This window comes from Anser anser (genome assembly GCF_964211835.1).
Source record: "Anser anser genome assembly, chromosome: 2".
In the NCBI taxonomy this organism is placed as follows: Eukaryota; Metazoa; Chordata; class Aves; order Anseriformes; family Anatidae; genus Anser; species Anser anser.
In genome coordinates, this window is record NC_139721.1 from 73,268,847 (window position 1) to 73,289,803 (window position 20,957).

Below are 20,957 nucleotides of genomic sequence, written 5' to 3' on the forward strand. Positions count from 1 at the left end.
TTCCATGGTGACTAATTGTGCTGTCAAACTCTGGTGTGTGACATCTCTGAATGAATCGGGCAGGAGGCTGATTAGGAAATCAAAAGCTTCTGTTTACACACAAATAACTTGGTAATTAACAATGATGGGAAAAGAGCAAGATACTTATCAGGCTGCATTTATATACATTAGAACCTGCCCATCTTGGAACTCTGGCTCACAGTGAAGCACAAAGCGGGGCCCAAGCTGTCCCGAGAAATACGGGGTGCAGATTATGACTGCAGCAGCCACCAAACTTTTTCTTCAGGGACCACTCCGGGACTGTCTTCTGTAGGCCATGCAGCTGGGCCACATAAAAAAGTAATGCGTTGCTTGAGGGTGTAAAACAAAGAGTGCTAAAATGTTTCAGATACAGATTTCATATGTGCAGTATTTGGAAGATGTGGACAGAGAAGGGGATGAAAGAGTTCATATTACGGAAGAAAACGACACCCAATTTCTTCTATTTGGGGACCAAAGTATTCAATGTGGCATACACAATAAACATCAAATACCAACTTCCATGCCTCCACCCAGTTTTGGTTGCAGTTTGAATTTTCTGTTATATGGCTGCATACTTCTAGGTCCTCATTAGCTGAAGTGCTAAAGTCCCTGTGTATTTCAGGTACTGTCAGATCAAGGTAGTAACCCGTCTGCACTGGAGGTGAAGTTACCACTAGCTGTCTGATGTTTCATATTTTTCCCTCTAAAAATAAGATTGCTTATAGCACATCTGGTGTAGCAGAAGTAAGATGCAATGACAAGTAGATATTTAGCAGTGTGGAAAGAAAAATGTTTTCAGAGCAGCGAGAATCCTGTGTTTCTAGAAGACATATTCCTTACCTGCGACATCCTTGCTGAAATAATGCTGTAGGTGGTAATCCTGAAGCCCACCGAAAGAAGCTAGTTCCTTTGTTAAGTTCACTATCATTTTTTTTTTCCTGGCCTTTCCTAATAGTGCTTTCCAAAGAGCTCAGTTTGCAGAACCAGTTCATCTTTTTAATTCTGGGCAGATTGAGGACAAGAGTAAATCTTTGACGCCAGCTGTGTAGTTATCACTATGGTGATCCTCTAGGTCCCAATTTTTAAGGAACTTTCATCTGACTGGTTTACTTTGCACGCGTAGTCGATTGTGTTCCAAACAACACGCGTGCTTGCAAATAACTTCAAACAGCCATTGGATCGCACAAATTATTTTTGTTCTCTCTGGAGGCAGTGGTGTGGCAATTTACCACCAGACTCGCTTGGATTTCATGTGTAAATGATTCCTGCTGCGCTTTACCACTGGTATCTAAAATGCTTTGTGGTCAAGATCTAAGCAGTCTGCAAAACTTGATCACGCTATTTGGTTTGTAGCTAGACATATACCTAACCTTCTTAAAACATGGTATGCTCCCTTTGTGCTGCTCCAATCTTACCCATCGTCAGTTTAGGATGGGGTTATAATACAGATATCTGTATTGGACATTAACAGAAATAATAATAATGAAGACAAACTGTCATGATAGTATGCATCTGGACATTGAAAGAATCCCTACCTGCAAATGTCATTTTTCCAGCTCCAGAATTGACTGTACATCTTACTTAATATACTTGAAGCAGGAAAGAACAGTAGTAGGGATCTGAAATGTATGTAGGGTTAGAAGAAAGAATCATTGCACAGTTTTATACATCGATTTCCTTGTTTACATGTATATTGAATTTGATTTGCCTTAATCTGAACAAATTAAAAGTGTAACAGTTAGACATAGTGCTTGCTAAAACAGAAAACAGGGCGGACTAGTTCACACTTTGGTCCACCTGTCGTTTGTGTGATTCTCCAATTGGAAATTTTGGGACATGCCTACAAGTTGTTCGATATGGAATCCATCTCATTTTCCCATCTTGTATCAGTTCCACAGTTCTGTGTAAGTCTAGATAGTAGTACAGGGCAGTTTTGGGGGAAAAAAGAAGTCTGTTCTGGTCCTCTGTACGAAGCGTGTAGAGGAGACTGAGTTGAGTGCATCCGATAAACAGAAAAGGAGACATTTCTGGTCACTTTAGCTGCAATGACGCTTGAAGACAGACTGACTCACTGGACTTAATAGACTGACATCTGCGCTGCTGGTTTTGCAGCAGAAAGCTCAGAGCAGGGCTAAAGTTGAGCTGCTGGCATGTCAAGTGGCATTTCATTCCACTTGCAGTAACCAAGTACAAGTTACCAAGGTCTTCCCAACTGTGCAACTTCTATGAAATAGTAGCAAACTGACCAGAACTAGCTTCTTTTTTACATGCACTTGCTATAAAAAGTTGCACCTTTTCTTCAAGTTGGCTTTCACCATCAAAATGAAAATGTAAGCATTAAATCAGCAGGAGCATCACCACAGAATCTCAAAATGATCTTGATCTGGTGAAGAAGTACCTCTAGGTCGGTTACATGAAGCATCTAATAAACAGTCACTGGGTGTATTTACCCAAACTAACAATCAAAATGCAAAACAAATGGTTGTCTATACTGCAGTTCCTCAAGACAGAATGAACAAGACACGGTTTGTCCCTGCCTTCAGGCGAGTCATCTTCAGTGTGTTAGGAAAGCAAAAATCTCAGCTTTGTGAGATAACAGCAGCAGCTAGCAGCAGAATATGGTCTTCCTGGGTTTATACTGTGATGAAGATTCCTATCAATAGAATTAAATGTTTCTTGGGGCAAGGGTAATTTAAAAAAGAGGAGGGCCCTCCACCCTCAAAATCACCCATCTTCCTCACAGTGTGGAGAGAGGAGATTTGACTTAAGCAGTTGTCTAAAACCACGACAATAGCAATAGATCAGCTGATGATACCTGAAACTTACCTGTGAAGCCTCTAGATAATGTAGAGGTTTAGGCGATGGAGGCTCAGGTGGTGCCAAATGTCCTTAATTAACTGGTATCAGCAGTAATATTCCAGCGTACATTAGTCAAAGAACTAACCCTTAAAGTAGAGTTGCAGCTAGTGCATTAAGAAGCAGCTCTTTATGGAAGAGCCACCAAATACGGAATATCTTCAGTGTTAACCCCTCGAAACACAATCTGTAGCAAGGCTGGACATTGCAAAAACGTGGTAAATTCTGAAGCAATCAATGAACTTGCGATGACTGACAGTCTAAATGCAGACTTAAAAGGCATAGGATCATTCAGAGAGAGGTTAAATTTTCAGTCAAAGAGCTTATGTTAATATGCCTTCTTGAAGAATTTGAGTGACATTCCATAACTTGCTACTTTTGGAGATACCGATTACCAGTTGCTCTGTATCCAGAAAATACCCCAAGATAACCTGGATGGCAGCCTGGCATTTCACATCATGAGAATGCAAGGATGCAGGAATGGGAAGTGGGATAGGGACTATCCCAGCTTCTTTGGCCAGCAGGTCACGTGGGGTTTGGATAGAGCTTTGTGAAAGTTATTTTTTGTTTGACCTCATTTTTAATTCCCTATTATAAATGAGATGAAAGTTCTGACTATTAGACTTCTGAAAAATACCTACATATTTTCTTAGAAACTTTTGAAGATTTGCCAAGATAATGATTTCATTAAGCAGTATACATTTAGGCTAGTTGCCTTCTTTTGAGTTACTGCCTTCAGTGAATTGGATTTGTTAAGCTATCTGTTCATGCTTTGATGTGTCATTCTTTTGACCAAAGAAGTAGTGGTTATGGGGAGTTACCTTGTAACCAAATCTAGAGCAGAAAATTGCCCTGTCATGTGTACAAAACATTTGTCTCTGTCAGTATTCCTGTAAAGTAGATCCTGTGACCTCTTTCATAATAAACCCCATTGTCTAGCATCTACAATAAAGGCCTGAAGTTCACCTTGAAATGAACTATTTTTATAGAGTGTGGCCAAATAGGACACTGTATTTCCATGCTAGCTTGAAACCTAACAGTGGCCTTTCTACAACTTCTTGTCCCCTAAAATCTTTCCAGTTCCACAAGATACAGCAAACACCGAGGAAGAGATTAGTGCATATTATTTAAGCTACAGCCCGGCAGTGAGGCGTGCAAAAAATTTTGTTCTTCCCTTTCTCAAAAGTCCGTACTTACGTAGCCCTAATGCAGGAGAACTTTAATGAACACTGTCATGTAACATTAAACTTTGTAATGCTTAAGCTCTAGTTCTTTTAAACACCTTATGACAGTATGTTTTGAAAGCTATAAAATGTTTTGTTAACTTCATAAAAGGTAGAGGAATCGCACTGAGTTGTTTTACTCATACTCTTTGGAAGTTGGTCTTGCTTCTTCTGCTGGTTGATCATGTGTTAACATTATGTTCTTTCTCCACAGAGAGGTGCTTGGAAGATCATGAGCTCATAGTTCAAGTCGAGTCCACAATGGGAAGTGAAAGTAAATTTTTGTTCAGGAAGAATTACGCAAAATACGAATTTTTCAAAAATCCCATGGTGAGTCTTATTACTTAGCTGTTTACACCACAGAGGGGGATGGATTGCAGTAACAGTGCTGGGCACTGTTAGGTCTTAAAAGATCTATAAAGAAAAACAAAAACAAACAGAATTCTTTCCAAAGAATTTTTAACCAATGTTTAAATTCTTTGGACTCTGTTCCCAGCCTAAAAACCTCAAGTGTTTTCGAGTTACCAAATATAGTTGTTTCAAAATGGCCATTGCTGTGTTGGAGAGTGACCAATACAGAAAAATCTTTATTGCTTCAAGAAACCAAGCAGAAGCACAATTTTCTCATTATCTTCAAAGTTACTTGATTTGATGCAAATTGATCAAATAGTATACAGTATCCAAACCTTTTAATTTCTTGGGGTAGTACTAAAAAAAGCACCTCTGTGTAACCCCTGAAGCACTTGTTACGTACAAGGAATTTCTAGATTATCATGATGTATGTTGAACATTGTCTTCCATATGGCTATGCTTTACTAGTGTGCTCTGTCTTCTTTACTGATCATAGTAACTCACCCTCTCTGTGTTCTCATGTCTATCTGTGTTTGAAAAATAAGTGGTACTATATATCATAACTGTACTTCACACTGGTTTTGTAGTATCCTTGGAATGTTCTAGTGGTTCCGGTGTAGTTGCTTATTTGGGGATTATTTTTCAGATTTCTTCCAAACAATTAAGTGGGAACAGGCTAGTGATGCGAACCTATGTCAGTTGGTGCAACCCATCGAGACAGTTGAAGGAACAACAATCCAAAGAATTAGGTTAGAACAGATTTTGGGTCACTCTGGCATTCCTGATGCCAGAAGGAAAAGGATACCTGAGGTTACATGAAAACTCGTTGCTGATGTTGGTGCAGATGAGAAATTAATTCCTTTCCTCATGGACACTAAGACACAGAGGCTGCATCCTCGCATGTGCTCTTCCACGTATGTTTGTCATCTGCTAGTGCTTGTTTCAGAACCTATGCCTCGCCTTACACGGAGTGTTTGTAATTGTGCACTTCTCTTGAACTTCCCGTATGATAACCTGTGAACATCTGAGAGCTTTACAGAATTTTTGGTATCACAACAGCTAGCATATCAGTTTAATGTGGTAAACTTTAATTAATAAGTCAGTATGGGTGTAAAACCCAAAATGCTCAGCATTCAGTCCCAGGCTCTTGCAATCAGGGAATAACTCATTCTTTGGGTTTAACAATGCAAATGCTTCCTATCTTTTGCAGTAGTTATTGCCATATGGCACTGTTTCTACTCAAAGAAGCTTGTAAATGTTAACTTTCATAATTCACTGTGCAACCTACCTGGCAGAAGGGTGATTTCTCTTCAGCCCTTCTCTTTATGCCTTAAAGACTGAAATGTATATTGCCTGAAGAGTGGTGAGTGTTCTAAGCTATAATACTTTTTGTTGTGATTCATCTTGTTACAGTCAGTCATTATTTTATGGCAGGCATTTCTGCATGTCTTTATGCTTCAGATAATGTTTAAATGCCTCAGGAATGATTTAATGTAATTGTTGTGTATAGTAAATTCAGTATATTGAATTACATAAGCATTTTTAAACATGGTAAATGAAAAGGAGAACTGGAGGAAAAAAATGTGAAGTCAAGTCATCTGTTTAGCAGACAGCTGTCTGACCTTCGCGATGTAAAGATTCAGCATGAATGAGATACTGTATAGAGCGCCTGAAATATAAAAGCTCTTCAGAAGCACCTTGTTTGTGTGTTAAGCAGTATTTTCTTCTGTGATGCCAGGATGGGAGAGAAGGAGGTAGATGTCTGCTTTGAGATTATTCAAATATAGCATCTGAAGCAGGGAATGCAACACAGAGTGTTCAGGCGTAATTATTGCACATGTCGTTTTAAAGTTTTTAGTATTTCATTTCCTATAACATGTAGCTGACTGATCATTACAAGAAAAAATACCGGGCTCTGTTATGTTGCCCTGAAATAACAACATATAGCAGTAGATTTTGCAAAGGACAGATTGAAGGGTTTGAAGTCCCGAGTATAAACTGACTGTTGAACAACCAAATGAAAGCATCAACAGTCACACATGAGCTCTTTCTCATAATTAAAGGCTGTGAATGGCAATTCATGGGAAGCGTTCTGATGGAACTGAGCGGGTTTGAGGTTCAGGCAGGTGCAGCACTGAAGAACTGTATTTTGGATAAAAGGAGAGTACAATCAAAGGTAAAAGTGATTGCTGGAGATCCTGCGGCATCCCCACCTGAGATTTCTTTTAATGCTTTTTCATCCTGTTTACCCCTCTGTGAGGTAGAGAAACCTCGTTATTTCTCCTGCTCTGCGTCTTCCACATGGCAAGAGGAGTTACCAAGAGTTTGTTCACCAAACAGCCTTCCTGGAGGGGGAGGGAAATCCAGAAATTTGGTGGCAGAATGTGCAATTGATGGACCAACCTGCAGGATCATTCTTCTTCTCCTTCCCTGGAAAGTAAAGGCTGTTAGAGATCAAAAAAAGCCCTTAGGAGAAGAGGAAGCATTGAGAAAATGAACTTATGAAATACAGTGTACCTGATACTTAAAAATCCAAATTCTGCCTCATGGTTTACGGCTTTTGTTGAGTAGAAGGAAAGGAAGAATTTCACCTGAAAGCTCTAGTATTATTTTGTTTAAAAGGGAATCTCCAAATTGATTTAAGAATAATTTCACAAAATTGACTGGAAGAAAATTCCACTGATTCTATATAAAAGTGTTCAGTATATAGCATGACTTCAACTTGTCTTTTCTTTTTGTCTCTAGAATTTCTTTCCAGAGCAAATGGTTGCCTGGTGCCAGCAAACAAATGGCAGTATTCCACAGTCACAGCTTTTGCAGGTACTGTAAGTTATCTGTGTGCACAAGGTTTTGGAACCGGAGGGGAGAGGTTGAGGGAAAGGAAGGGAGAATTCAACGGTCTGGAAATAGCCGATTGGAGAAAGACCAGTGTAGTTAGTTAGTGTATGTTACTAACGATGAAAATATCTGACAGAGGTCTAATCCGGGAGCACTGAGGTATAAGTTACAAACAGGAAGTGTTCGTAGCTATATTCGTACATATTTGTTCTATTATTATTCAGCTTTCTCAGGTAACCGCTCTACAGGAAGCCAGAGGCAGCCACCTCTGTGTAATGCTGTCTTGTCCACTTAAAGACACAAAAGGACTTTCTTTCTCACCTTCTCTAGTGTTTTTGTGCTAGTGGCTGTAATCCCCCTTGCTGACTTCTTTCATTAGTTCAGGTAGAGGTCCTAGTTTGTGCTACAGACACAAGTCTGACATGCCAGGTATTTTTTTGAAGTAAATGAAGCAAGTGCAGGTAGTTACAGAAATCTAGATGTAGTATTTGTTTCCCGAGTAAATGCTTAAAGCTCCCCGGGTTAAATTGCAGGTGTGTGTACTTTATGTATGTGTGTTGGTAGAGTTGTGTAATCTGTGTGGCAGCGGCACGTGCCTGAGTTAATACTGACGTTTTGATGCTACTGTACAGTTCCTTGCTTGCTCATGAAGGCGCTGTGGTGCAGTCAGCTGATCTCTAAGGATGGTGCTGCAGGGTTGCCTCCCTGGCCAGTATCTCATCCACTTAAACCTTAAATTTAAGCATGCCAATGTAAAACCCGTCATCTAAATCTTTTTCACCTTAGTCATTTGCTCAGCTCACAGGTGTGTTGAGGCCAAATTAAAACACATTGTTTGTTCAGTGCTCTGTTAAGAGTATAATACAGTGGTACCTGGAAGACAGTACCGTGAATTAACACAGGAAAAATATAAAGCAGAAAGCACAAACATATGAAGAAAGTACAAATACAAATAACAGATTTTAGCTTGATTTCTATAATTTTGCATATTTGCAAATACTCATTGACTATCTGTTTAAATAAAACAAGTTTCTACTGACTGTTGAACTAGTGCATTCACTTTGACCTGCAACCACTTCGGAATCTATTAAATACCGGCCCCAGGTTCACCAAAAAGAGTTTAAACTATTCGCATGCACTTTCGGTTGGGAAACAAAAATCAAACCAGTTCCTGGAATTAAAAATGAAAGTCACATGCAACGAAGTTAAATGCCCTTGGTCAACTCTGCACTCGTACTTCCCTAATTAGGACCCTGCTTCTCATGGCACGTTAAATACTTATAGAGCAGGAACTTCTCCCTCATACTGCCACGCAAGTACTTCATGGCCTACTTACTCGGTCTGGACGATCTGCAGGGAAGTGGGCCAGACAGAGAGAAAGCACTCGGAATGGGCAAGCACTCTTTCCATTGCTTTATCTAAAATCTCGTGGTAATCAGGAACCCAAAGTGGTACGAACAGACATTTCCACAGGCTGGTAGGACTAGAGGTCCCTTGGACCCTTTTTCCAGCAGTGTGAGTGGAGAATCAAGGTTGCTTGTTAGACAAGAAGCATGACTCCATAAAAGAGCAAGATGTTTCTGAAGAGGAAAAAATTTGGAACATAGTGCAACTTAGTCAGTAGAGAAAGGAAAACCATACAGCATTGTGAAATACAAGAGTTTGCTTCTGGGAAGGTTCAGTTAGGTACAGTCCTGAAAAAGCGTGACTCATGGAGGTTAACAGTGCAAGAGAGTTGGGTAAAGAGGATGGATACATTCTCTTTCGTTTGCTGTATAACTGTAAATATCAATCTTACTTAAAGCATTTATATTAAGTACCCTTTTCTTTTTAAAAACCATACAACTATTTTTTCATAATTTCAGTGACAGTTGTAATTTGTTGAAGGTAAACTTCCTGCAATCTAGTAGTCATTAAGCATGTTGCATCTGAGCCTACCTCAGACATGGAGTGAGTGCACTGGTTTTTTAATTACACAGGAAATAGGAAAGGACATTAAACATCATGTCAAATATGTACTGCATGACAAGCTATTACTTCTAGTCTTAACAACAGCATTAACGATGGTGGCATCTGTTTTCTCTAGTGTCAGTCTTGCTCAGATATGCAAAAAGCTTGCATCTTAGTTTACTGTTGGTTGAACTGGACTATAGTTTATCTGTCTCTCTAGAGAGAATATTTTCTCCCTTTGTCTCTTCCTTTCACAGTTAAGAAGTAGGTTTGTAGTACAAATAGCAGGAAGACTAGCTATTCTTTTCCAGCCCGTTAGGTAAGATGTTGGGGGAAGAGTGGAAAACAATTAGGTTTTGATGCAACTATGAATTCTAACAAAGGGCATTGGGGTTTGGTTTTGTTTTCTTTGAGGCTTGTCCACCAAATAATATAACTTCCAAAAATTTCAGAGGCATCTAGGCCAACTAGGCTTACGGATTTTTCTTCCTGTTATTTGAATTTATTAAGATTTTGGTATTTAACCTATTTACTAAGCCCCCTTAAAAATCTAGCCCACTGCAGTAAGGGACCAATCCATCAGCTGGCTAACCATAGTTATTACTTCCTTCCTTTGACGTATTGCAAATCAAATGATTCCATATGTGATCCCTCTAATTATGTCAAGAACTTAACTTACATACTTCTGGATCTGGAAGCGTAGTATAATTGCTGACATTTATTTTACTGCTCCAAGTTTCCGTTTGAGTTAAATACTCTGTTGTCTGTCATACGTCTTGTCCTGGGACAGGTGTATGTGTACTGTATGGGACTTTGGTGTGGGAAATCCTGCAGTATGCTGTTCCCATTCTAAAACTTCTGGATAAAGTTGCAGATTTGGCCAATGCTTCCAATTTAGACTAGTTGGCAGAATTGTTGTGGCGAGGCATTGTTTTCTTCAAAGAATTAACAAGCTTACTTTGTGTCCCTTCAGACCAAATACAAGTAGAATGGGGATAGAGATAAATGGTTAGCCTTTTGGAGATGTAAGTATCCACACAGAAAACAGGAAAATGTCAGTGCATGAACTTGAACTCATTGTTTTTACAGCACTAGAGAGATGTACACTGGAATAAATAGAGGAATTCTGCCTGAGAAACACCCTATTTAAGGCTCCTGTTTCACATCTGTATTCAAACCAACCTGCCTGCGGCTGCCACTGAAGGGCTGCTGTCCTGTGCTCCTGGCTGTGCAGTTGAATTACCTCCCCTCAAAAGTGTGCGGAGGCTGGATATCTTGGCATACTTCATTTATCTGTCAGGACATTAACAATTCTACTTGGGTTGGGGACAGTTTGAACAGTAGCTCAGCTGGTTTTGCGTCATTAAAATTGCTAGTTGTGACACCAGGGAGGTGGCAGGAAGAGTTAGCCAGACAGATGTGAGGGGAGGAGAAGGAATATGCATTGTGGTTGTAAATCAGTTTAAACACATAGGTCATTTTAAGCGTAATGTGAAACTGTGGCCGAAGTCTGTGAAGTGACTTGCCATTTACTTCTCTTTTCTGCAAATACAGTGCCAATTTTATGATAAATGTGTAGGACACAATCATCACTTACGTTTTCCTCTCCAACAGAACTTTTTAAACTCCAGTAGCTGCCCTGAAATACAAGGTTTCTTGCATGTGAAAGAGCTGGGTAGGAAATCGTGGAAGAAATTGTATGTGTGTTTGAGGAGATCAGGACTTTATTGCTCTACAAAAGGAACTTCAAAGGTAAGACTAAAAAAGAAGTTGCGCATTACTAGCATGAGAAAGGATTTTCTTCTTTTACAGTGTTTTTTTTTTTTCCTTTTAAATATCTGCACAAAGTGTTCCCCCTTTTTATTGCATAGGAGAGGATAAGCAAGCCATGATCGAATGAAAACAAGTCCTGGGCTCTCAGTGCATGACAATAGCTTTATAATATTGTTATATAATAAAATCATACTAGCCAGACAACAGAACTGTCGTTGCTGAAGTCACCTTAACAAGGTTAGCAAGAGAAATCATACTCTCTAAACATGTTGTTCATGAATTTATTTTAAATGATACTTTAAACAACGTTTTGCATTATCTAATTTTCAGATTTCCCAGAAGCAATCAAATAGGTTATGCCATTTCCAATTCAATGTGTTTGAATAAGTATTTTGTCAGCTTCCCGTATAAAACGCCTTCGGATAGGAGGCTGATAGTTGAGAGCCGATGTGCAATGTCCACTTCAGGCTGTCTGAGAGGAGCAGAGCGTTCACACACTGCCCTCTGTTGGATGTTGGTCTTTAGAGACTGCAAAGCTTGCAGCAAGGTGTTCCAGAAGCTTATTCTTACATGTACTGTATCGCGTTACTTCCGCAGGAGCCAAGACATTTGCAATTGTTGGCTGACCTAGAAGACAGCAATATCTTCTCGTTGATAGCAGGCAAGAAGTTGTACAATGCACCTGCAGAGTATGGATTTTGTATAAAGGTAAATCTTCTTGTGAAGTTCTTCCAGAGTGCAGAATGGTGTTGGTAGTTCAGACCCAGCCCAGCTCAGTGGGATTTGTGTGTAAAACTCTGCAAGTATTTCTGTCAGGAAGACCTGATCTTTAAAGTCTTTCATTTGGCAGGCATGTCCTGTGAATCTTGCCATCATTTTATGTGACACTTTTAACACATTGTCTGGTGCTTCTTTGGATTGGGAAGTTTCTGTGCAGGATCAGCTCAGTGCAGAAGCATGGTGTGCCTGTCAGATGGCCTTGGTTCACCTCACAGATGAAATCTTTTTTTCCTAGTACTCTGACTGAACAGCAAAGTTCCTGTGGCCAGTGAGCACCAAAACTATATAGCAACAAGGATCGAGCTCTGATCAGGTGTAATTGTACCATTATTATGGGCCAGAGGTTCGCATTTATTTAAAACAGAAGATTGCCTTGGAAAATGGAAGTAAGAATAAGCAGTTGCCTTTGAGGATTTAAAGAACTGTTGTGCTGATGGATAGGATTGCATTTTTTGCAAGAACAATCAGATCAGGTAGGAGTCTGGGTTTTTAGCATTAGGGTTATTATCAGTACTGCCTCCCTTACAGGTACTGTTTCCCTAGCATGTGCGTATACTCGCACGGCTTACTCCTATAGAGGAAGAAGAGTAAGGCGTGGCAGAGTAAGCTATCTTTTTCCTGATTAGATTGCATCCATAGTTGTCCCTTTTATGTACTACCACTGATGTGTCAGTAGAAAATCCTTCAAAGCTCCATCTCATTTTCTGACAAGCAAATAAGGCCCTGAGCTGGTGTTATGAAGAAATGAAGTAGCCACCTTCCTAGCAGCTGCTTCAGAACTAGACAATATAGGTTTGTCTCACAGTAGAGGCTGGCTGCAGGACAGATCCTGAACTGGTGACGGCAGACGTTTGGGAAAGCACCCAGCAGGAAGAGCCCAATCGCTCTCTCTGCAGTACGGCATCATGGCAGTGTAGGCATTTCTTGGCTGTTCTGGACAAAGGCTGTAATTCCCTACAGATACTGGCCACTCATGTATGGTCAGCTTCAGGAGCAATTCCTCTCCCTCACCAGCAGCAGCTGAGTGTGTTAGGTTGGAAAGCTGAGAGAGACTGGCCTGTGGTGCTCACAGCATGGAGGACCACGTGTAGATGGTTTGAGTAGTGCTGGGGAGCTACGTAGAAATCTCAACATGAACAGCAGGAAAAACTGCAGGAGATTTTCCAGAGACGGTAATGACTTCAGGGGGAAATGATAAAATGGTAGAACAAAAAGAGGGTATCGAAAGGAGAGATCTGATTCTGTGAGGCTTCAGTGTGGCTTAGGATCAATTACTGAAGCTTTGGATCTCCAGCTTGCAACTGGGGCTAATAAAAGTTCTTACAGTTTAAAAAAGAAAATGCACACACCTTGGTTCTGGTTCTGAAACGGCCTGAATGCCTTGTTCCTACAAACTGCAAGAATTCCAGAGTGTTTTAGAGCACTGAAGTTTATCTTACTGGATCAATCAGAGAAAGTGATTTCTTTCAAAACATGTTCAGCTTCCTTTGAGCTTTAATTCAGGGTGATACAAGCTTTCTCTGACCAGTTCTTAGATGAATACTGTAGCTGCTTTTACTCTACAGGAAATTTTCATTGTTTTTGGTTTTCTACTGAATGTAGCTGAATTCCTTCTAATGCTTTATAGCCCAACAGAGTAAGAAATGAAACAAAGGAACTGAGGTTGTTGTGTGCTGAAGATGAGCAAAGCAGGACGTGCTGGATGACTGCCTTTCGACTCCTCAAGGTATCAAATTTATTGTATGAATAGAGCTACACCTGTTGTTAAGTTGCAGTTGTCACTTTGTTCGTCAGAAAATACCTATATGTTCTTAAGCATCATCTACCTCCAAAACAACAGGGACAAGAGCAAAATGCCAGATAGACCTGTCCCTCCTAAGCTTTCAAGCACAGCACTGAGATGAATCCCTTGCACATATGAATCAAGTATACTTCCAGTTTTTGAGCCAAATTTTTGATATGTGAATGAATTGACAAAATTGCTTAACAAGGTATTTGCAAGTATCATAAAGAAAATCATTTTGGTAATAGGAAGAGAACATCTCAACTAGAGCAGAGTGCTATCCACAACCTTTGCATTTTTTTCAGTTTTCTGAAGGTTCAAAAACAAGTTCAAAACAAATAACAAAAATAAGCCATTCTGTCTCTGGGTGAAAGTTATTTGTATCTTAGAGCAAAGAATGAAATTCCTTGATAATATGGAAGGACGCTTCATAAGATTTTTGAAACAAAATCAGCATAGGAAGAACTGAGGAGAAAGTTGATTATTTTGTGCTCTTTGAAGCAGCGAACTTCCTGATCTTCGTAGGAAAATATGCAGAAGGTTTTTTGTTTTTTTTTTTTTCCTTTTTTTAGTCTATCCCTGAAGATGCTGCTTTGAAAAACTATTGCTTTCTTCTTCCTACCTTGCTAAATCCTCCCTCATATTAAAGGGAATATAAAAAAATAAAATAAATGAAATACGGACACATGCTCTCTCATGTGTTACCCATGAAAATCTCACTTCTCTTCCATGCAGTTATCCTACTCTCTACTATTCTGTGTCAGTCTAATGTAGAAAATATAATAAAAAAATACAGGCATGTACGTACTGGTACTGCGGTACCCAGCATTAGATACACATCCACCAAAATAGGAATGAAAACCTTGAGCTCAGCCAACTTTGGCTCTCTCTATAGTAAACACATAATGCCAGACCCTTGGAAAGGGCCGGCCAAAAAATCCCTTTACTGTATGTCAGGGAGCAGGGCCAGCCCCAGGCGCTGTGGCGGGGATGAGGCCAGGATGTGGCCCCGCTAGGACACCGTGTCCTGCTGGGGACTGCTGTGTGCCAGGCTGTGCCCAAGATGGGATGTGTCGCCATGAGCGCAGCCAGCAAGCCACTGGGATGGGGGGGCAGCTTTGAGGTTATGTCTGGATGTGTCTTGAGGCCAGCGTGGGCTCCGTCTGCTTGGTCTGTCTCTCCCAAATGACTGCAGTTGCCTTTCCTGCCTAAGCAGCAGGCCACATCAGCAGCCGTTGTGCCCTGCTCCACTCCTGACCTCTCCAGCACAATGCCCTCCTTCCCACTGGTGTTGCAGGACCACCTGCTGCTGAAGGTGCATTCCTGCACTGTGACCCGGGCACTGAGGGGAGTGGGTGCCTCAAAACAAGTGCGAGGTTTTGTCGCTTCCTGCTCCAGGTGTGGCATCGACTAGGAAGAGCTCCAGAGACTGCCAGTGTTGCATGAACATCTTGTATTCCCCACCCATGCTCCTTTCAAAACTTGGTCTTGTTAGTCCAGTCTCAAGATGTGACAGATCTTTGTTACAATTATGTTCCTCTCCTTGGGTAGACTATCTTGCAAAACTGTGTAAATACAGGGAAAACAAGTTAGACTTGTAGGCCTGCAGGTATGAAAACACAACTTTTCGGTCTGCTGCCTTTTCTCCATTTACCTTGAGTGGTCATCTTCCGAACCAGCGCAAATCTCTTTGAATGATCTCCAAATATTGCCTCATTTGTTAATTGTAAGAGGTTCTTTATAAATTGCAGTACATAAATTCCTATTTTTAAGTTATTACAAAAGAATGTGTACCACTCATAGGTACTTCAGGTATAGGCCAGGATGCAAGAAACAGTTTCAGGTACAAAATGGATATTTGATTTCTGCAAAGTTGATACTTCTGTTGGCCTCGATACTTACTTCCAGTTGATACTTCTGGATCTTCAGTGTATTGACCTGACTTGGCTCAAATTTAATATACTGTAACAATAGAGTAAGAATTTTATTCTCCAGTCACTTCCAAATGCTTCTTCACAGCTGTCTTTTTTTCTCATTTACATGGAATTTTGTATTGTGGGGAAACTGGTCAAACAGAGGATCAACTAACTGTAGTGAGTTATGCCTTGAAGATATAATTGTTCTAAAGAAATGATGAATTTAGTTACACAGATAAACATGCACTAGTTAAGGCACTAATCCTGAATGGCAAGGAAGAACCTCCCCCAGCGTACGGAATTAGTTATTCATACCAGACAGGTGGAACATGCATCTCGCATGTTCAGAAATCTTTCTTTGCAGTGCTACCTGTGGCAAGAACAGTGCTTTATGGCAGTATGTTCCGGTATGCTGGCATCTAACTGGCACCCTTAGGCACTTAACACTAGGAAAAGAAAAGGTTTCATTTTTAAGGAGCACTGAAAGATGATTAAAGGTGTGTAGTCAGGGAAAAATTAAGGCTGTGCCTCAAGGCTGTGGCCGTGACCCTCCTTTTTATTTACCTACAGGTTTAGGTTTACATAGTCATATACTATTACCTTGTTTACAATACTGGGTATGCTATTTCACTTAGGGCATTTGGTAAGAGCGGGTGTTGATATACTTCAGCACCGTGCCTCTTGGGAAGGCATTCAGTAGGTGTTTTCCTACCATCCTAGCTACCAGTGTTTCTAAAATTTAGCTTGCTTAAGGAGGAGCATGACTGTTATTTGTTCACTGTATAAGGGTGGGAAAAATACCAAAAGTGTTACTCCCTGCTGAAATGTATTAAAACAGCTAGTCAATTAGAAAGCTTCCTATCTTATATCATTATGAAAACTGACTTCATCTTTGTATTATCTCGTACAGAACTTCTAATGCAAATTTTTTTAAGTTCACATTATTAGAGGGTAAAAAGAAGAGGAGTTAGTATCTTTATTTGTACCTTGAGTAAAAGCTTGTATTGTGTAATATTACATGTTGACAGTTGAGAGTGCCAGAAATAAGCTGTGTATTTTGCTCTGGCTTGTAAAAGTGTGCTGTCTTTTAAATAAAAGTTATGTGCATATTTACTGCTCTGTTGCCACCTGCCAATCACCATGACTCAATGCAAATTGCTTTGGGACAGCTTCAGATCATGAAAATAAACCGAGAGCACCTTGCTCCGACCTAAGTGGTGTTACGGAATCGCTACAGGTTTTTTACCTAGGGTATACCTTTGAATAACAGTTTATTTGCATTTCTGTTGGCAGTATGGAATGCTACTCTATCAGAATTACAGAATTCCGCAGCAGAGAAAAGCCATGCTTCCACACTTTGCCACTCCAGTAGTAAGTAATGAACTTTGCTTCATTAATGTATACTGTTTGAAAAGACGTGTTTGCTTTTGCATTTTAAAAGTGGAAAATTTTACACTAAGAAATGTAAATTCAGCATTATGTAGCAAATCAATGTAAAGTTCACGTTCTGTCTAAGTACAGTTTATGTATCTGGCTCTCCACTTATCTTAGGCTTACATTATCCACATGATTGAAAAATCTTGGATATGCCAGGCACTTTGAGATGTACAGCACAGAGACATCTGGCTGTCCCTGCAGAAGCCAGCTTAGGTCTGGCAAAACTCACTCTTAAATCTCATGAAATGTGTTGGGCCAAAAGCTGACTGTTAGCTATCTAAAATTGAAGATGCTATATTTGGATCCCAACTGGCCCTGAAAATGACTGGAGTATAGTAATAGGGCAAGTGGGCAACTTTATTCTCAGACTTTGGATCCTCTCCCTCCCCTGCCTAAAAAGAAAAGCCATATATTTTTGTGTCTGTGAATGTTTTTCAAGGAAAAAAAAAAAAAAAAAAAAGAGTAGCTGTTTTCCATGCTGTGAAAGGATAGCTTTGGAAAGTCTTCTGAAACCGAAACATTTTGAAATGAAACTCTCTCAAGTTGGTTTTTTCTTTCCCTGTTTTTTGAAACAAGTGAAAATTCCTTTTCAGAGAAGTGTATCTGAAAACTCACTAGTAGCAATGGATTTTTCGGGGCAAATAGGAAGAGTTATTGAAAATCCTGCTGAAGCACAGAGTGCTGCCTTGGAAGAAGGACATGCTTGGAGGGTAGCTATCTTCTCTTCTTTTCTATTTTTGTAATCAGTAAGTGTCTGTTGAGAGCCAAAACACAGAGTGTGCTATGATACTAGTGCAGTGCTGGTCACAGTATAGCTTAGCTCCGACCTGAAACAATCACACTGCAAGCATGCAGATCTGAAAGTCAATATCCATCTTTAGCAAAACTGTCACATTCACAACAACCTTCTACCACTGCTTCTCTGTCCCCCTAGTGTCCAGAGGAAAGTTGAGGGGGAAAGCAGACCCACCAGAACTTTACTGCCAGTTTGCAAAACCAGTCTCTGAGGAGGAATATGTCAAATTAAATGCTTCCCCACATGGAAGAGGCTGGGGCTCTGACTAATGGCTTGCTCCCAGTAAGTTTAATTGCAGAATATACAAGAGGCAGGACCTCTTGCAATGAAAACTGATGTAACTTGTTTATAGTGTCTTGTGGACAGACAGCTGCAGTACAAGTTTTCCCACATGCTCGTCTCTTAGGGAATAGGAGTCATCACTGAAGCACTAGCTAGTGCTTTATGTACGGGAGGGAAATACTGCTTGATTTACCAAGTGCCTGGTGTTTTGCCTGAGCAGAAACATGTCAGACTTTTCTTTTTTTTCTGTCATTTTTTCTTTCTTTTTCTTTCTTTTTTTTCTTTTTTTTTTTTTTTTTTAAGATACTGAGCTTTCATCATTAACATCTGGCTCGTGTTTTAAGCCAACTGAACTGAGCTGCTGCTTGTAGATTAGCCCCCTTCAAAGTTCTTTTTCTCATCCTTGCATTAAACTTGCCCAGCCCCCAGTTTCCTGTAAATTAAATCTGTATTGCATGTGCACTAATTCTCTTCTGTTGAGGTTTTAGCGTGGATTTAACGTTAATTAATTTTCTCTATAGAAACGTAGCACAAGAATGAACATCTTGGGTAGCCAAAGTCCACTCCATCCTTCCACACTGAGTACAGGTAAATTCTGCTGTTTTGTAAGCATAGTGTAAGAGGCCTGTGTGGGTAAATAAAAGATAATTTCAAATGAAGACATAGTGCAGCTGTGTAGTATTAATGCCTTGATATGAAATACTATGTTTTATGTTTATCAGTACCTTCTATGTTGTTAGCATGCCTATGCATATAGACATACTAGAAGGAACTTATTTTCCTTTGAAGGCATGCTCAAGCTTTTCTTAAATTTTAGTCTTTTGAAACCTAGATTTGATGAAAATTGAGACTACATAAATGTTTCCATTAAAGAAATACACAATTCAGTTCTGCATTTTAGACAAGGGAAGCCAGTGAGTGATCTGCTAATCTTTAAATGTTAAAAACAAAAGTCTTCAAAGTAGCATTAATTCCATAATAATTGAGTAATGTACAGTACAGACACCTGTAAGCTCTGAGCACCTCTGACATTGTAAGTTTAATAGAGTAATAGGAAATTGCATATTAATATCCTGGAATTCTTAAGAGGCAACACAGGTATTCTGTGTTTTTGTTCTGTTGAATAGAACTTAAAAATACCATTTGAAAAACAATAAAACAATAAACATAAAAATATTTGAGGTTAACTCCACTCATGAATGCACAAGCTGAAGTACTTGTCATGCTTCTAGAGTTAAAGGGAGTTGGTTCTAACTAGTTAGCTCATACATTGTGTTTTAAGAGTTGTTTAGACCCAACATTGTCAAGATACTGTGAAACTGAGACATTTCTGTGATACTGAGACATTTCTCTCACTAACCTAATCATACGTCTGCAAATCATAAAATACATGGAGATAATGCCTGTGTACTTGGAATATCAAGTATATGCAACAGCTGGTGCATTTTTTCATATTGATTCATTTTTTATATTGATGGATTAAATATATTTCACATTCTGCAACAAAACTATACCCACTTTTAAAATGTCTAAATAAATATTGTGCGGAAGAAACTGGTACACGTTATGTTTTTAACCATTCCCTCTTTTCCCTCTTTTCACCTCCAGTTATTCATAGGACGCAGCATTGGTTTCACGGCAGAATCTCTAGAGAAGAATCTCACAGGATTATTAAGCAGCAAGGGCTTGTAGATGGGTAGGTATTCCTGTTATTTAGTATTTATGATTTCAATGGTAAGCACTATAAACAAGAACACAACTTCTGCTGTAAGGGTTTACAGGTTTGTGAGCACTAATGAGTGACCTGATTCATGAGCAGTCCCATTATAACCTGCCTGGATTTCAAAAAGACTGGAGGATGTGTTTGTAGGAGTGGGTTCTAGCTCTTAACCTAGAAAGTAAAATATTAGGAGTACGCTTAATTTTTTCAATTTTTAGGGAACCTGAGAATGTTAGAATTTGAAAATAAACTACCGTAATCTTCATTGAGGAAATATTCTGGGGGCAAAGCTATACCTAGACATTTGCACACAAACTTATAATCAACTATTTGTACTCTTTGCATATATCAGAGCAGTTAATGGCAATTTCTCAATATTCATTTCTGTTTTAGAGGGATTAAAATAAAGTACTTGTTGTTCCATTTCTGTGTATTGTCTTCAGCTGAGATATAAGTATTTTCTGAGAATCCATCTTTCAGTTATTTGTAAGTAGTTATGGTTATTCTAGGGAAATTCCTTAAACTACATTCAATAACTCATTACTTGTAGGATGGGAAGAATGTGGTTGCCTTCAGTTCATGAGTTTCACTGTTGCCAGGGTTAAGGTAGAAACTTCAATGTTGTCTTCTCAGAACACAAACCTCTCCACAGCATCTTCTGATTCAGGAGCATCACTAATTTTTTTGATTGGTAGCTTGCAAAGAAGGAAACACATTAGACAAAGAGTGCAAGTGCACATTCATCAAGCAATGGATTTTTATTGTTTTGTATTTTGGCCAGTGTTTCTGGGCTAAAGCTACTGGGACTTGTTTGAGAAATGATTTTAGCTAGCAGGCCAAAGAAAGCAAAAGAGCACAGCTGAAGGGGCACACAGCTGATCTGCTGAGTTGCTGGTTCGCTTGTGCTACAGAGCTGCTTAACCATCTTGGGCCTGTTTTGACTTGTTGTCTTAGGAATCTAGTAGCCCATCTTTCTGTGGATTTTCATACAGTCTTTGATGCCTGTGAGACTGTTAAATTTGTACTCCAGCCAGCTTGCTTACTCACTGTGAAAGGCTAAGATCAGTTAGTGTTCAGTTGTAGTGAGGTCCGTCAGTAGCAGCAACGGAACCGCTATTACCCATGTGCTCTGAGCTAAGGATCACAGTTTTCGGGATAGAAGAGTCTTGGCTGTGTTTTCCTGATGTGTGTTCTTGAACAAAAGAAGCTAGAAAGTGAACACTGGGGAGGA

At 39.7% G+C, this 20,957-nt stretch overlaps 1 protein-coding gene across 4 annotated transcripts in view; it reads left to right on the forward strand.

Moving 5' to 3' along the window:
- The window catches only part of GRB10 (growth factor receptor bound protein 10), a 150,604-nt gene that overhangs the window by 124,265 nt on the left and 5,382 nt on the right, over positions 1-20,957 (forward strand). For all 4 annotated transcript variants that reach the window (XM_083822355.1, XM_083822354.1, XM_083822357.1 and 1 more), the window contains 9 exons: positions 4,315-4,430; positions 7,197-7,271; positions 10,854-10,991; positions 11,610-11,720; positions 13,420-13,518; positions 16,785-16,862; positions 17,522-17,638; positions 18,528-18,594; positions 19,615-19,702. In XM_083822355.1, coding sequence (XP_083678481.1) covers positions 4,315-4,430; positions 7,197-7,271; positions 10,854-10,991; positions 11,610-11,720; positions 13,420-13,518; positions 16,785-16,862; positions 17,522-17,638; positions 18,528-18,594; positions 19,615-19,702 — 889 coding nt within the window. The remainder of the gene's footprint in view (positions 1-4,314; positions 4,431-7,196; positions 7,272-10,853; positions 10,992-11,609; positions 11,721-13,419; positions 13,519-16,784; positions 16,863-17,521; positions 17,639-18,527; positions 18,595-19,614; positions 19,703-20,957) is intronic.